The sequence below is a fragment of the Ursus maritimus genome, unplaced genomic scaffold, assembly GCF_017311325.1.
Source record: "Ursus maritimus isolate PB19 unplaced genomic scaffold, ASM1731132v1 scaffold_3, whole genome shotgun sequence".
Lineage (NCBI taxonomy): Eukaryota > Metazoa > Chordata > Mammalia > Carnivora > Ursidae > Ursus > Ursus maritimus.
In genome coordinates this window covers 51,112,412-51,129,738 of record NW_024425563.1, presented here as the reverse complement: position 1 = coordinate 51,129,738, position 17,327 = coordinate 51,112,412, and the positions used below count along the sequence as shown (strand labels likewise).

General features: G+C 38.2%; 1 protein-coding gene across 4 annotated transcripts in view; it reads left to right on the top strand.

The window, feature by feature from the left end:
* The first annotated feature begins 1,787 nt into the window (after nt 1-1,787).
* Nucleotides 1,788-17,327, top strand: part of NUP42 (nucleoporin 42) — a 49,644-nt gene continuing 34,104 nt past the window's right edge. Inside the window, exons 1-7 of one of the 4 annotated variants that reach the window (XM_040644193.1) lie at nt 1,791-3,169; nt 3,553-3,631; nt 5,471-5,699; nt 7,227-7,321; nt 12,434-12,510; nt 13,258-13,344; nt 16,377-16,461. In XM_040644193.1, coding sequence (XP_040500127.1) covers nt 7,246-7,321; nt 12,434-12,510; nt 13,258-13,344; nt 16,377-16,461 — 325 coding nt within the window. In that variant the 5' untranslated portion in view covers nt 1,791-3,169; nt 3,553-3,631; nt 5,471-5,699; nt 7,227-7,245. Of the gene's footprint in view, nt 3,170-3,552; nt 3,632-5,470; nt 5,700-7,226; nt 7,322-12,433; nt 12,511-13,257; nt 13,345-16,376; nt 16,462-17,327 lie in introns of all 4 variants that reach the window. The other 3 variants (XM_008686384.2, XM_040644192.1, XM_040644194.1) reach the window with 3 other exon arrangements.

The following is a 17,327-nucleotide window of genomic DNA, read 5'->3' as shown; positions in this document are numbered from 1 at the left end:
ATATGTATTGATGTAAATGTATGTCTATAGTATGTATCTCCTAGCAATGCTCACAAAAGGGCTTGGGAGCAAATACCTCATAAGAGCAATGAGAAAATTTAAAGCTCAAAAATTGGCCTTTAAGTACCATTGAAAGACCCATGACTCCTGGAAGAAATGGCTGATTCTACGACTAGATCACAGAAAGTATAAGACTCTGGAGCATCTTTTGGGCCAAAGAGTAAAGAAGTGCTCAAAGAATTAATGGGCTGTGTCAAAAAACAAAGGAACTGGGGCGCCTGGGTGGCACAGCGGTTAAGCGTCTGCCTTCAGCTCAGGGCGTGATCCCGGTGTTATGGGATCGAGCCCCACATCGGGCTCCTCTGCTGGGAGCCTGCTTCTTCCTCTCCCACTCCCCCTGCTTGTGTTCCCTCTCTCGCTGGCTGTCCCTGTCTCTGTCAAATAAATAAATAAAATCTTTAAAAAAAAAAAAAAAAAAACAAAGGAACTTACAGGTCTCTCACTGGCCAAATTGAGGATGATTTGAACCTCAAAATAATGATAGTAATAGATTATAACCCACTGAATAAAACTGGAAAATTGGAGACCATATTGATAGGAATAAATAAGTGAAAGAATCAAAAAGCTTGGGGTGGAATGGCATTTTTATACTTTCAATGTATCTCTTCACAAAATCCTTATTAATAACAAAGATGAAAAGAGTCATCGGCAGACACCACCTTAACCAGGTGATCAAAGTGAACACTTCAGGTAATGGGTCAAATTGAAATCGTGCACAACCTGAGAGGTGCAATGTGAACACCATGGCATCATTTCTGCGATAATCCTGCCAAAGATGCTTAAGCTGAATCCAATCACAAGAAAACATCAGATAAATCTGCACTGAGGAACTTCTACAAAGTAACTAGCTGTTAAGGTCTTGAAAGTCAAAGAAAGACTGAGGAAATGTTCCAGAATGAAGGAGGCTAAAGAAATATGGGTAAGGCTAAATAAATAAAAAAAGAAATATGAATAGGCAACAATAATTCTAAACTGGATCCTTTTCTTTTAAAGACATTGGGCAGGGGCGCCTGGGTGGCTCAGTCGTTAAGCGTCTGCCTTCGGCTCAGGGCGTGATCCCGGCGTTCTGGGATTGAGCCCCACATCAGGCTCCTCCGCTGGAAGCCTGCTTCTTCCTCTCCCACTCCCCCTACTTGTGTTCCCTCTCTCTCTGGCTGTCTCTCTATCAAATGAATAAATAAAATCTTTAAAAAAAAATAAAAAAAATAAAAAATAAATAAAGACATTGGGGCATTTGGCAAAACATGAACAGAATTTAAGGATTAGATAGTAGTAATACATCAATATTAACGTCCTGATTATGGTAATTGTACTGTGGTTATTTAAGAGAATGTCTTCGTTTGTAGGAAATAAAGTATTCGGGTGATGGGGCACCAGGTTTGCAATATAGTCTGTTATACTGTGTTTGTTAATTTTCAATATGTTTCAAGATAAGTGAATTGATTTTTTTTTTTTAAGTAAACTCTACAACCCAACGTGGGGCTTGAACTCAGGACCCTGAGATCAAGAGTTGCATGCTCTATTGCCTGAGCCAGCCAGGGGCCCCACTTAATTTTTTTTTTTTTTTAATAAACTAGGTTTAAATAAACTTGGGCATTGAGCTTACTTAAAAACTTTAAACTATGTTGTAGCAGTTATTCCCAGTGCTCCTGTAGATTCCACTGTACTCAAAATCCAAAGATGTGTGCAAGAATAATAGCCAATCATCTTAAATCACCAGGGACAAACCTGTAATCCAACAAAGTCATACTTATTGCCTCCTGGCAACCAAGGAGACAGCGAACCATAGGAATGGTAGGGTGTCTCACCATACAAAGGAAAAGACAACTGTAAGATTTGTGGGCTAGGTGGATTTTAGGTAAAATTTTATAAGCTCAAAGCAAAGCAGAGCTGTGTGCAAAGGCATCAACATCGGATCTGGACGGAGAAGTGGATATAGGATCATGTTACCTTGGAAACTACAAAATTAAGAAAAATACGTAATGTTCTTTACAGGATACCTTATCAGAAACTGCACCTGGGTAGAAATCGATACTGCTTCTCTGTGTCTAAGTGTCTTAGTTTCTCCAGGCAAGAGTGGGATGTTTCATTCTTACTGATACAATTTCAAACAGCAGCGTGTACATGGACTTTAAAGAACTAGCTTTCTCAGAGTGTAAGAATGTAGTGTTGATCCAAAGATGGGGTTATGATACTTTTCAGTTGCAGTCTGTCCTTGAAGGAAACACTGTTTCCTGTTTACCTTATAACTGACTTTTATCCGTTATCCACCTGACGAATGGCTGCGAGGATTTTTACTCTCAACAGTACGAATGAAAAATACAACTCGGTCTTTCAAACCACAACTATTCCACCCCTCCAGAGCCCTGCTGAAAATCTAAATTTCCTTAACCTGCTTTCCTCTCATTTCGGACCCTCAAGCTTTCCTTGAAGTCCGACGCCCCGCACCACGCACAAACGCGCCTCTTCCTCCACGTTAACCATTCAAGCATTCCGCTTTCCCAAGCCCAACTCAGTGAGTGGGGGCCGCCCCGCTCTTCTCAAATCCTATTGGGTAAAACCCACGCCTCTCATCCCAGGGCAGGACAAGAGAGAGAGGGGGGCGCGAGAAGATGACGTCACGGTAACAGGGAGGGACCTTCGGTTGCTTTGGGCTCTCCGTCCGCTGAGGGTGCTGACTGAAGGCCGTTCCGTGGGCGACGCCGTCGCAATGACCATTTGTCAGTTCTTCCTTCAAGGCCGGTGCCGCTTTGGAGACCGGTGCTGGAACGAACATCCCGGCGCCGGGGGTGCGGGCGGAGGACGGCAGCAACAGCCCTCAGGTGACGTTCTCCTTTATCCTCCGCGGCTGGTGGAGAAGGGGAAGGCCTGGCGCCAGCGCCGTCCGGCTGAGAACCGGCGTCCGGCGTGGGGCCCGCCGCTCGGCACAGCGCGGCGGCGCACCCGTCAAGTGACGCTGACGTGCCCGCGTCGTCCCTTTTTCGGCCCCGCCCACCGATCCCGGCTCAGGTTCTCTCCGCTGCTCCTCTCGGCTGTGTAGGGATTCGGCTGATTGTTGTTGAGGGGATGAAGACAGGGTACTAATCGAAACGATGTGTTTAGGTCGGAAGTACGTGTCAAAACTACCTTGTCTGTGGGTGGTAATGGTCTGGAGAATTGGTGTAGGTCGACCCAGACGCCTCCTTGCCTTCTGGGTACTGTTTTTTTTTCCCTTGACACCCAAAATATAATTTTTACTAAACTTTTTTTAAGAGGCTAGCAGCTGGGGTCAAAGCCTGGATTCTTAACGCTAGTTGGGGAAGTCGCAGACTCCTTTAAAAAACCTAATAATAGCTGCAAAGCTATACCGTATGCTCATAACAGTGGAGGTAAAACTGGAAGGGTGGGTTGCCCAGTTAAGAACTCTGAGCTATGAGGGAAGGGGGTGTGGAGGACCGCGTTGACCTACTTCCTGGGTCTAAGTCATTGTCAAAATTTTTGGAATTATTTAAGCCACTTGCGGACGATGTAAGGACTGTGTCCAAGGAGAGGAGGGATCGGAAATGAAACCACGCAACACAAGGTTTTACAGGTCAGATGAATAGTTAGGTTTTTATTTTCTTAGGATTGAAACTTAGTACTTAAAAGTATCAGGAAGTGGGGCGCCTGGGTGGCTCAGTTGGTTAGGCGTCTGCCTTCGGCTCAGGTCGTGGTCTTTGGGTCATGGTCTTGGGGTCCTGGGATCGAGCCGGCGTCAGGCTCCCTGCTCGTCAGGGAGCCTGCTTCTTCCTCTCCCACTCCCTCTGCTTTTGCGCGCGCTCTCTCTCTCTCACTCTCTCTCTCTGTCAAATGAATAAATAAAATCTTAAAAAAAAAAATATCACAAGATGCTGACACCCCTACCTTCCCCTTCCTTCCCTACCCTCTTTTAGGACTGTTCATCTGACCCTTAATCTACGTTGCGTTATGGTTTCACGTCTGATCCCTCTTCTTGAAGACAGCCCTTTTGCATCACCCACTATTAGTCTTGTGAAATATTTCAAACCAAAAATTAGGACTGTGGGTCTGATAATTGTGACTGTATTTCCTGAAAAAGTGTTACTTAATAGTTGACATTCTGTGGATATTCACTCTAGATGTAGTAATTAGAAAATATTGAATGGGTTGATGGATGAAGAAAGTATAAATAAAACTCATCAAGTAAACAGTATTTATCTCCCAGAAATGAATGCTTCTATAATTAATAAGTGAAGGCCAAAAGCTATATACAAAGGAAAAAAATGAACTATTTCAGTTGTGTCACCCCCCCCAAAGGATTTGGAACTTCAGAAAAATAAAATATCATTAATCCTTAAATGAGGGATCTGGCCCAGCAATCTGTTCCTTTTTCTCTTGGGTTTTATTAAGTAGTTTTAGAGTTGGGAGATGAATTTTCATGAAGGAATATATCTCCCATCATTCCAGTTTTTAATATATTTCATGGCATATCTCTTAATTCAGGCAGAAACAAGGCAAATTATCCTGGCCCCATCTAGAAAGCGATGAGTAAATGAGGTAGTTTAAGTGATAAGATTTTTTATTTATTTATTTTTAATGTATTTAAGATGTTTTTTAATTTATTTGACAGAGAGCACGAGTAGGGGGAGTGGCGGGCAGAGGAAGAGGGAAGAGGGAGCCTGATGAAGGGCTTGTTGCGGGACTCAATCCCAGGACCTTGGGATCATGACCTGAGCGAAAGGCACATGCTTAACTGACTGAGCCACCTAGGCACCCCAAGATGTTTTACAGAGACAGGAAGAGAGTCCTATTGTCTCATTGTGATAATTATGAAATAATAGAATTTGCTAATAGAACTGAATGCATTTTATTCACATGTAAATTATAATCACCCTGTGGAAGATAGGTGGGTAGGTGGTGTTTTCCCAGAGGGAAGACTAAGTCAAATAGATTTAAGCATCTTTTCAAAGACGGAGAGTAGAATCTAATTTTTTATATTCAACAAACTCTTTAGTGCATTGTCCATTTTTCAGACTTTACTACCGTATAGGCCCCAGTAGGAGAGCAAAGAATGATAAAAGACAGCTTTTTATCCTGAAGGACTTATGATTTAGGATACATCCTAAATCTACTATCAAGCAATTATTTACTTAATAAGCTTATATCAGCTGAACTTACTAATATATCATTATTTTTCTATGGATTTGCAGTCCTCTCAATCTTGTTAAACAAAAAATGCCATTAGACCATTACATGATTTGTTGGTTACAAGTAACTAAGTCAAAAATGAAGAGTTTTGTGATTTAAAATGAGTGGAAATGTGATACTTGTTGAATCTTTGCATAATGTCTGCACATTGTAAGATAATATAATGAAATTTTTAGACATTTAAAAGAGGAATTTCCCATAAAATTGTTTTATTGTTTATTTTCAGGTAGTAACAGACGTGGGTGGAATACCACCAGTCAAAGATATTCCAGTGTTATCCAGCCATCCAGTTTCTCCAAGTCAACACCATGGGGGGGCAGCAGAGATCAAGAAAAGCCATCTTTCGGTTCCTTCGATTCTGGAGCTTCAACTAGCAGGAACAGAGGATTTGGATTGTCCCAGAACCCATTTGCTTCACCCAGCTCTGATGGGCAGAAAGATGAAAAGAAACTTCTGTAAGTGGAAGCCTTCAGAGAAATTACTACTGATTTGCTAATTTTTTTCAAAAGTACCTACGGTATTTTCTTTAAAAAAGAAGTAATACATTATTAAAAAATCAGAATAAGCAGAAGAAAAAGCACCCATGATCCTATCACTCAGAGATAACCACTATTTTGCATATGTCGTAGTATATTTTATTTCACTTAAAACTATGTCACCTTTCCATACCAGCACAGTGACTTCTCAGGGCTAATTATGCTTTTTCCATTTTTCTATTGATAATCCCATATTGTGAATATCTTTCTAAGGTAGTTCTGCTTAAGTTTGTTGTAAATTATTAGTTCTTTACAAAGTATGAGGTAATTTAAAGCAATTTTTACTCTTGATGGTCACTTACAGCATCTGGTATTTTTCTTTCTAAAACTTTTACTTCAGCTACTCCGTTGAAACTGGTTTCATTTGATTTCCTTCATTACTGTGGAGTCCCTATTATTTCCTGAGCATGGTAGAATGTATGACTCAAAATAGTCCCTGGCTCTCTGTAACTGTTGCCTCAGCTCCCAGGACAGAACTTAAATATAGTCATTAGTCTTTTATTTCCCATAATAAATTAGAATGAGTGGTAAACATTTGAGCCATGTATCATATACAATTGGTTTTTTTTTTTTTAAGGTAAAAAAGCAAACAAAGCCCTCCTTCCTATATTTGATGTTGTAAAAATCCTGAATTTAATACAGTATCTCTGTGGTAGCTACCCTTTTATTGATTGTAGCATTCTGGATGGGGGAGGGAAACATTTAATTTAGAGTCAAATCTGTCCACAGCTTTGCCAATAAATTAACTATGTGGGCATGGGTCTGTTTTCCCCTTTTGCAAAATATGAGAATTAGACAAAATGATCTCTAAAGTCCTACCCACTTTAAAAATTTTATGGTTCTATATTACTTAACATGGTGCTTTCTGTCTTTTTCCAGTTAAATGATTATTGATGTTTATGATAATGAACAAAGAAAAATTGAAGTTAGTATTATATATTTTATTATATTTTAGTTCTTTAAAATATGTATAGTTTGATAGTTCTCACTTACTAAATATATTGGTTAATGGTTCAGTTTACTGGAAAACTGAAGCTATGAACTTCTTTGATATAATATTTAAAATCATGAAATATAGTTCTTAGTCCATAAATTGTGCTTTAAAGAATACTCTTCAGAAAATACAATGGGAAAAATCTAGGGGCACCTGGTGGCTCAGTCAGTTAAGCATCCAACTCTTGATTTCAGCTCAGGTTGTAATCTCAGGGTCCTGAGCTTAAGCCCTGTGTTGGGCTCCACCCTCAGCGAGGAGTCTGCTGCTCCCTCTCCCCCCCCTTTGCATGTGTGCTCTCTCTCTAAAAATAAATAAAATCTTTAAAAAAAAAAAAAAAGAAAAAATCTGAAATTATATATTTACTACAATTTAAAATTTTAATCATTGAAAATTATAAACAATAAGTTTTAACAAGCAGATGAAAAAGATCCTTTGCTCTTTTTTTCCCCCAGGGAAGGAATTATAAAAGATATGGAAATTTGGGAATCATCAGGGCAGTGGATGTTTTCTGTTTATTCGCCAATGAAAAAGAAACCTAATATTTCAGGTAATTGAGAAATTGTATGTTTTTATATACATTTTACAACTCTTATTTTCTAAAACCAAGATCATGCCAAGTAAACTAACCACAAACTTAGCTAGTTAGGAAGGTTTGGACATTGTTTAAAGTATATCAGAGATAGAGATTAGAAGATACAGTTTTGTTTTGTTTTGTTTTGTTTTTAGAAGATACAGTTCTTTTAAGATACGTAGTTCTCACGAGAAGATACTGAATCAGTACCCACCACAATTCTAATTCTGTAAGCCCCCAAAGAGTCTCTGCTTTCTTGCTTCCCTATAGGTGCAACTTCAGAACCTCTTAGCTGCCTGCAATGAATAGAAGACTCACATCCTACTTGCCATTAAGGCCTTGCCTGCCTATTCTGTTCTCCCTTTCCTCCCTATATTTCCTTCTAAAGATAGTTATTTTTTGTAAAGCATGTTGAGACCTATCCTGGAGATAATATGTGAACGTAAAGAGCTTTAGATGGGCCACAGGATAGCATTTCTTTAGAACACCCTTTTTCCTCCTGTTTTCTTTGGTCCATAGTCCCTAAGCCCTTTCTGAGTGGAAACCTAGAGCACCACACTTTTGTTTTTTTTTTAAGATTTTATTTATTTATTTGACAGAGAGAGACAGCCAGCGAGAAAGAGAACACAAGCAGGGGGAGTGGGAGAAGAAGAAGCAGGCTCCCAGCAGAGCAGGGAGCCCCATGTGGGGCTTGATCCTAGGACTCTGGGATCACGCCCTGAGCTGAAGGCAGACACTTAACAACTGAGCCACCCAGGTGCCCCAACACCACACTTTTCTAATCCCACTTTGGGTGGTCCAGGACCTCTGCCCCATTGAGTAAACAGCAAGTACCTAGCAGATGAGAGCCCTTGCAGTTCCTCAGAACTCTGGAATCCCTGCTCTGTCTCAGCTCTACCTGCTCATTCCCTGTGATCATTGGTGTCACACCAGTCCTTAGTTATTTATTCACTCAGTCGTTCACTTACAGAATTTCTTTTGTGCCAGGCCCTATTCTAAGTTCTAATGAGCAAGGCAGACAAGGTCCTTCCCTTACAGAGCTTATGTTCTTGAGGCAGGGAGACAATAAGTAATACAAATAAATAATTTCAGTAGTGGTTTTTTTTTAGATTTATTTATTTATTCCAGAGAGAGAGAGAGACAGAGTGCACGAGCCAGGGGAGGGGCAGAGGAGAGGGGGAGCAGACTCCCTGCCGAGCCAGGAACCCAGCACAGGGCTCGATCCCACAACCCGTGAGATCAAGACCTGAGCTGAAACCAAGAATTGGACACTGAACCAACTGAACCACCCAGGCTCCCCTAAAAAATAATATTTTTAGTATCTGAATATTCCATTTAATATTTGGGACATAATTATATTAAAAAGTATTTGTTATATATCTGAAATTCAAATTTAACTGGGCATCCTGTATTATTATTTACTAAATCTGGCAACCCTATTCCTGAGACCCTTTTAAAGGCTCAAAATTCAATTTTCTTAATAGTACTAAGACATTAATTTCCATTTTCACTCTGTTGACATTTGCACTGTTGGTGCAAAAACATTGATGAGTAAAACCCCTTGCATCTAAGCATGAATCAAGGCAGAGGCAACATACTATACTAGCAGACTATAGTAGTCAATGCAAAAAAAATGTTTAAGTTTTATTTATTTAAAGGATCTCTACAGCCAGTGTGGGGCTCAAATTTACAACCCGAATCGAGAGTCACATGCTCTTCTGACCGAGCCAGCCGGGCACCCAATAAAAATTTTTATTTTTCACTTAAAATTTTTGATAAAGAGGTAAAAATATTGATTTTATTAATCTTGACCCTTGAGTGCACACTTTTTTCATCTTTGTGACAAGATGGGAAGTGCACAGAAAGTGCTTCTGCCACGTACTCACATGATGGTTATCTTGAGGGAAGGCACTGAAGTTATCATTTGAGTTGTGAGCTGAACTAGCCACTTTTTTCACAGACAATTTTTACTTGAGAGAATGATAACTGGGGTTATCTAGACTTAGGTATTTGGCAACATTTTCTAAAAAAACTAATGAAGTGAACCCGTCACTTCAAAGAAAACAACTGACTGTTTATTGCCAGTGACAAAATTCAAGCTTTCAAGTGAAAATTATGCATGGCTGAAGAATCCATTCCAAGTGTAAGATGAACCACTGGATTTAATATCATAGTACAAAAAGTTAATTAATATGGTTTGAGTTTGCATTATAGCTAACCTTTAAGAAATTACAACCTGTCAAGTTTTGGTGTAGTGTGAAAGAAGAATATTACAACAGATTGAATGTAGAAGCAGATGTAATAATCCAGCAGTCTTCTATTAAAGTCAAACGTTAAAAAAATTTACAAACAGACCTCTGACTCTTTCCCTTTCAGCAAAAAGCTGATGACTCACTGAAAGTTCAGAAGAGGGTTAACATTTTTTAGCAATAAAATATTCTTAAATTAAGGTATATATAAAAAAATTTACAAACATAAGACAATGATGCTCATCTCACTAAGTTTTTATTTTTTGCTTGAAAAATAGTCTTCATTTATGTTGATGTGTAATTGGTTCCTTTTTTTTAAGATTTATATATTTGAGAGAGAGAGAGAGTACATGCAGGGGGAGTGGCAGAGGAAGAGGGGGAGAAAGAGAATCTCAAGTAGACTCCAAGCTGAGTGTGGAGCCCGACACCGGGCTCGATCCCACAACCCTGAGATCATGACCTGAGCCAAAATGAAGAGTTGGACGCTCAACCGACTGTTCCACCCAGATGCCCTGGTTTCTTATTTTTATGTGAATTAATAAATATGTTCTATATTTCTTATTTTTCATTTTAAATATGGTAAATATTGACATATATAACCTATGTAAACAAAAGCTCTTTGGGATTGTTTAATGATTTTTGAGAACATATTTGGGTCTTGAGACTAAAAAGTTGGAGAACTGCTGTCCTAATTTTTTTTTTTAAGATTTTATTTATTTGAGGGAGAGGGAGAAAGAGAGAGATCACGAGCAGCAGGGAGAGGTAGAGGGAGAAGCAGACTGCCTGCTGAGCAGGGAGCCCGATGCAGGACTCAATCCCAGGACCCTAGGATTATGACCTGAGCCAAAAGTAGACACTTAACCTACTGAGCAACCAAGGCTCCCAGCTGCTGTCCTTAGACATCAATTATAATGAATTAACTTTTCCTGTGCATCTAAAATGATACTACTTTTGTCCCCTTGAGAGAATTGAGAAAATAGTCACATAATTTTCCATGTCCTGTGGTTCAGAGGAGGAACAACTGGAAGGAGGAGAAAGTAACTGGAGGGACAGTATTCCTTTAGTTAGGGTGGTTATCCATTCTTAGGAGACAGTATTGAAGCTGAGTCCTAAGTGAAAAGAAGGTGTCACTTATTGGAATATTTGGGGAAAACATTCCTGGCAATAGGAATAACTAGTGCATAGGCCCTTGTAGGAATAAGATTGGCAAGTTTGAGGACTAGTGAGACCTGAACCGCTGGAGGAGAGTGAACTAGGGAAAGAGTCAGAGGACATAAGGCCGTGGAGTCAGCCAGAAGCCAGGTCATGTTGGGCCTAATTGTACTAGGTAGCCATGTGGAACTTTAAGCAGGAGAAGGACATGATCTGATTAGAAAAAACTCACTTGGACGATTGTATGAAAAGAAATGGTGTGTAGGGAGTGGCGAGGGTGGGAAGCAAAATAGAGGCAAGGATATGAGTTAGGAGATAAATGCTCGTGACTACCCAGGTTATAGTTATTAGTAGTGGAGACAGAATTGGTCAAATCCATGTTCCGTTTTAAGAGTAAGAACTGGCAGGATGCTGATTAATTAGATGTGAAGAAAGAGAAATGCAATGGGATTCCTAGATTTTTTTGGCCTGAACAGTTAATAAAGATGGTATAAAGATAAGTTATTAGGAGAATCCAAGGTTCTGATTTGAACGGTTAGTCTTTTCTTTATTCTGGGGTGTGGGGTCCATGGAGTTAGTGATATCTGAGTTACAAGCTAATTCTCTGTAGAAAATATCCTGAACATCCTGAACTTTCTTAAAAGTTTTCCTAATTATAAACTTAACAGCTGTTACCATAAAAAACTTGAAAAACACAGAAATATGTAAATAAAAGAAAGATCACCTGATCTCATAGAGATAACAAATATTACATTTTAAAGTCTTTCTTTCAGAATACGCACACACAACCATATTTCCTGTATACATATAAATATATAAAATTAGGATCATAGTCTAGTTTTGTATTCTACTTTGTTGTTTTCAGTTTGTCTCTACTACTAAAAATACTAGAATGAACATCTTCATATATAAAACTCTTTGTTTATATGTCTAATTATTTCCTGAGGTTAAATCCTAGAAATTCTACTAAGGGCAGAAGGTGTGAACATATTTAAGGCACTTGATGCTTATTGATAATTTTCCTCCCAGAAAAGTATCTTTTTCATTCCCTTAAAGGCAATTCAGGAGAATATCCATTTTACCACACCCTTAATAACAATAAATACCATCCATTTTTAATTTTTGCCATTAAATAAAGTATTTTATCTCTATTTTTAGTTGTATTTTTAAAATCAACTTTTTTATTTCACTTATTTACTGGCTATTTGAATTTTTTTGTGAGTTGGGTGTTTATTGTGTTCGCCCATATTAACTTATTTTTCTTATTGATTTGTAAGTACTATTTATACATTGACATTAGCTCTTCTATCATATATGTTGCAATCACGGTTTTCTCAGTTTACCATTTGCCTTTTAATTTTGCTTCTTATAGTTTCTGGCATACAGAATATTTTTTAGACAATTTTGAATGTATATGTGCTCAACCCTTTCTTTCTTTGTTATTCCTTCCATTCCATTTATCTTTAGAAAATTTCCCCCTTTGAAAATCAGATATCCAAGTATATTTTATTCTAATTTTATACTTTGTTCAACATAAGAGTATAGGCTTTGAAATTTTTCCTTATGATTATGAAAGTTTTCTTATGATCAACATCAGCATATTTTCTTGTCTAGCACTTCTAGCTTTACTATACTATTAAAAGTATTGGTATTTATTTTAAAGATTCCAATTGATTCCTCACTTCAGGTTTTACAGACATTTCACCAGAGGAGTTGAGGCTTGAATACCATAACTTCTTAACCAGCAATAACTTACAGAGTTATGTAAGTTTGTTTCCTATTCATCTACCTTGATACCAGATTAGCTGTTAATTACTGTCTTCTCTGTTTATAGTGGCTTGCTTGTATGTTGGCAAAGTGGATGAGGTCTAAATTTTTCTCAAGACAAGGCTTTTTTTATTTTCTAAATTACTTTCTTTGAAATTGGTTGGTTATCTAAAATGGTAATAATATATTTTGACTATATAACTAGGAATGTCACTATTTTTATTACAAATTTTCCAGCGATCAGTCGTAGAAGTCAGACCCTTTCATCATTTGACATTTATGGAGCGTCTCTTAGGTGCAGACACCATGATGAATGCTAGAAAAACAAAGTGAAAAAAGACAAGTCTGTTTATACATATTAACATTCCCACGTATGTCAAAAAATACAAATAAAAAAGCTGGGCTTGAATAAGTTTGGTGCCTAAAGGAAGTGACATAAGCTGTATTTTTGTGTTGTCTACAGTCATGATCAAGCATTTCAACTAGTACACATGTTTGCCTCCCATCCAGATATAACTCTCTCTGTGCTGCCACATACTTGAGATTCTCAACCAGGTGACACAAGGAGTTGGAGAACAGGGAGGGAACTACAGCTGGAACATCTTGGGCAAATTGTGCAAGTTATGGGCCATAAAATGTTGTATAAACTTTTTGTGATTTTGGCAAATAAAGACATGAAGTTGTTGGAGAAACAAACTTAAACACTCAAAATTGACTCATTATTTTTCTGTCTTCTCTCTTCAGCTAAATTCCCTCCAACAGTTAATAAATCAGTGGAGAAACAGAATAAATGAACTGAAGAATCTAAATACATCAACTAACATAGCCTTGGTGAGTATTAGAGAGTTTTCTACGGGAAGTATCTTATCTGTTGCTTTTTGCAGAGAATTTCACTTTGGAAAGCAAAACTAAAATTCTCTGTCAGGAATTATGATAGACACATTCTCAAAACTGTATCATCATTTAAAGTCACAGACCTGGAATTGCTTTCTCTTTGTTCCGTAATCAGAAAAGCACAGATAACTGCTTTCCTAAAACTATTTTTAGGGTAGAGTTTTTTACTTTGGTGGTCTAGTTTTGAAAATACTACATAAATTCAAATATAGAAAGTTATCAGCATTTACAAAGTAATTGCTCTGAAAAATGATCTGAATACACATTTAGACTAATGTATACTTTTGTGACTAAAAAACACCATATGTTCCCTGACTTATACAGAAATGCCTTTAGTACATATATACCCACTTGTCTCCAAAGATACATGGTCCTGACTGCAGCATATTCATTATCTCTGTCGATAAAGTTATGATGTTTTATTCCCATAAAAACTTCTTAAGAACCTTATTTTGAAATAATATTTTTATAGTTTCCCAGGTGATTTATGTTTCTACTTTTCTGAAAAGGGTATGAGAGTTGTAGTTGCCTAACTTAGTAAATGACTATGTGACAGTTCCAGCACCCCAACCGTTTCTTAAATATGTACTTCTTAAACAGTTAGACTCTTGGGTAAACTAATTTTTTTCACTGTTTAGTTTGTTATGATGCCATTTAAATTTTGTAGGACTTCTTGGATGTATTCTGTCCCTGAGTGAGAGGTGGCCCACCATCACCACTGCTAATGCAGAAGCGATAACTGAGTGCAAAGAACTACAGAACTTCCCTTGGGGTTAGAAGTTCCTTGCACTTTTCCAGCCTTCTAGGGGCCCCTGCATAGGTGAGGGTCTTGGACAGTCCACCCACAAGGGGCTTAGCATGTATCAGTAGTTCATTCTTTTTTTTTTTTTTTTAAAGATTTTATTTATTTATTTGACAGAGAGACAGCCAGTGAGAGAGGGAACACAAGCAGGGGGAGTGGGAGAGGAAGAAGCAGGCTCCCAGTGCAGCAGGGAGCCCAATGCGGGGCTCGATCCCAGGCCCCTGGGATCATGCCCTGAGCTGAAGGCAGACGCTTAATGACTGAGCCACCCAGTAATTCATTCTTTATGCCAAGTAGTTCATTCTTTGTTCTTTTAATCTAGGGTGGTATGTATTTAATATGTTTATCTATTTACCTGTTAATGAATATTACACTGAGGGAGAGAAGCCAGACCAAAAAAAAAAAAAAAAAAAAAGTGCATACTATGTGATTTCATTTATATGAAAAACTAAATAAAACAAACTTCATCAGCGTGCCTGGGTGGCTCAGTCATTTAAGCATCTGACTCCTGATTTCAGCTCAGGTCATTATCTCAGGGTGGTGAGATCAAGCCCTGCATGGGGCTTTGCGCTCAGTGCAGGGTCTGCTTCAGATTTTCTCTCCTTCTTCCTCCTGCTCACTCTCTCTCTCTCAAATAAATAAATTTTTAAAAATCTTTAGAAAAAAGAAAACAAGCCTCATCTATAGTGATAGGAGAGGAGTCGTTCCCTGTATCCAGGGTTTGGGAGAGGCTTGACTGAAAAGGAACACAAGGGATCTTTTAGAGGTGATGGAGATGTTTTAAATCTTGATTTTATTGCATATAAACTATACCTCAATGAAGTTGATTTTTATAAAATGCTATTGAGGCTTCCAAATGAGAGAAATGATATCTGTTTGCATTGATTAGGAAAAGATTATTGGAGGTAAAGAGTGAGAAAAGTTCCTCGAAAGGGAGATCAAAGGGGCACCTAGGTGGCTTAGTTATTTGGGTGTCTGTCTGGCTCAGGTCATGATCTCAGGGTCCTGGGATCAAGCCCCTCATCGGGCTCTGCTCAGCAGGGAGTCTGCATCTCCCTCTCCCTCTGCCCCTCACCCCCCCTCCCCGCTCATGCTTTCTCTCTCAAATAAATAAATAAATAAATAAATAAAATCTTAACAAAAAAAAGAAAAGAAAAGAAAGAAAGCAAGCAAGAAAGAAAGAGAGATTAAGATTTCATTATGCAGGGGCGCCTGGGTGGCACAGCGGTTAAGCGTCCGCCTTCAGCTCAGGGCGTGATCCTGGCGTTATGGGATCGAGCCCCACATCAGGCTCCTCCGCTAGGAGCCTGCTTCTTCCTCTCCCACTCCCCCTGCTTGTGTTCCCTGTCTCGCTGGCTGTCTCTCTCTCTCTATCAAGTAAATAAATAAAATCTTTAGGGACGCCTGGGTGGCACAGCGGTTAAGCGTCTGCCTTCAGCTCAGGGCGTGATCCCGGAGTTCTGGGATCGAGCCCCACATCAGGCTCTTTCACTATGAGCCTGCTTCTTCCTCTCCCATTCCCCCTGCTTGTGTTCCCTCTCTCGCTGGCTGTCTCTATCTCTGTCGAATAAATAAATAAAATCTTTAAAAAAAAAAAAAAAGCAAATAAATAAAATCTTTAAAAAAAAAAAGATTTCGTTATGCAGAGATGAAAGACATTTCTAGAGTAGAAAATAGCAAGAACAGAAAGTATTCTCCAGGAGTAGGAAATGTTTACTAGATTTTAATAGTAAGGTTTTAATGTAATTGTGAAACAACTTCAGTTCAAGTATTAGAATAAGTAGATTGGGTAGCCTCTAAAGGCCCTCTACGTGAAATCTAGGTTTCTTGATAATCAAGTTATAGACACTGAAATGTATTGTTAATTTTACATTATATTCATTGAAGAAATTTTTCATTTTAATATATATTCATTGAAGAAATTTAGAAAATATTTTAGAAGCATAAATAAAATTAAAATCACCCATAATTCATTAGCCAGTTGCTCTTACCTCATTGAGATTAGTCCATCTTTTTCTGTGCATGTTCATATTGTGGGCATTTTTCTATGTTAAACATATTTTTAAGTGTACATTTTTAAAGTTGAATTTGGCTGTAAAGTGTGTAGAAAAGGTAATTGAGAATTATTCATCAATTACTTTATTATTTGCCTACTTTTTTTTTAAAGCTTTCAGATATAAAGGATGGAGTAAATCAAGCAGCACCTGCATTTGGATTTGGCAGTACACAAGCAGTAACATTTGGATCACCAGGTAAATGCTAAAGTAATGCAAGACTTCATTAATTTTAGAAACATAGGATTTTAGAGGTTTTAGATCATAAAGTCTGAAGGTGTGTTAAGTGGCATTTTATTTTATTTTTTTACATTTTTATTTTTTCAAGTTTAGATTCATTTAATTAACATTTAGTGTATTATTAGTTTCAGAGGTAGAGTTCAATGATTCATCAGTCTTATATAACACTCAATGCTCATTACATCACGTGCCCTTCTTAATGTCCATCACCCAGTTACCCCAACCCCCTCCCCTCCAGCAACCCTCAGTTTGTTTCCTATGATTAAGAGTCTCTTATGGTTTGTCTCTCTCTGATTTCGTTGTTTTATTTTCCTTCCCTTTCCCTATGCTCCTGTTTTGTTTCTTAAATTCCACATATGAGTGAAATCATATAATTGTCTTTCTCTGATTGACTTCTTTTTTTTATTGACTTATTTCGCTTAGCATAATACCCTCTAGTTCCATCCATGTCATTACAAATGGCAAGATTTCATATTTTTTGATGGCTGAGTAATATTCCATTGTATATGTATACCACATCTTCTTTATCCATTCATCTGTCGATGGACATCTGGGCTCTTTCATAGTTTGGCTGTTGTGGACAATGCTGCTATAAACATTGGGGTGCATGTGCCCCTTCAAATCCCTGTGTTTGTATCCTTTGAATAAATACCCAGTAGTGCAGTTGCTGGGTCATAGGATAGCTCTATTTTTAACTTTTGAGGAACCTCCATACTGTTTTCCAGAGTGGCTGCACCAACTTACATTCCCACCAACAGTGTAAGAGGGTTCTTCTTTCTCCACAACCTTGCCAACATCTGTTGTTTCCTGAGTTGTTAATTTTA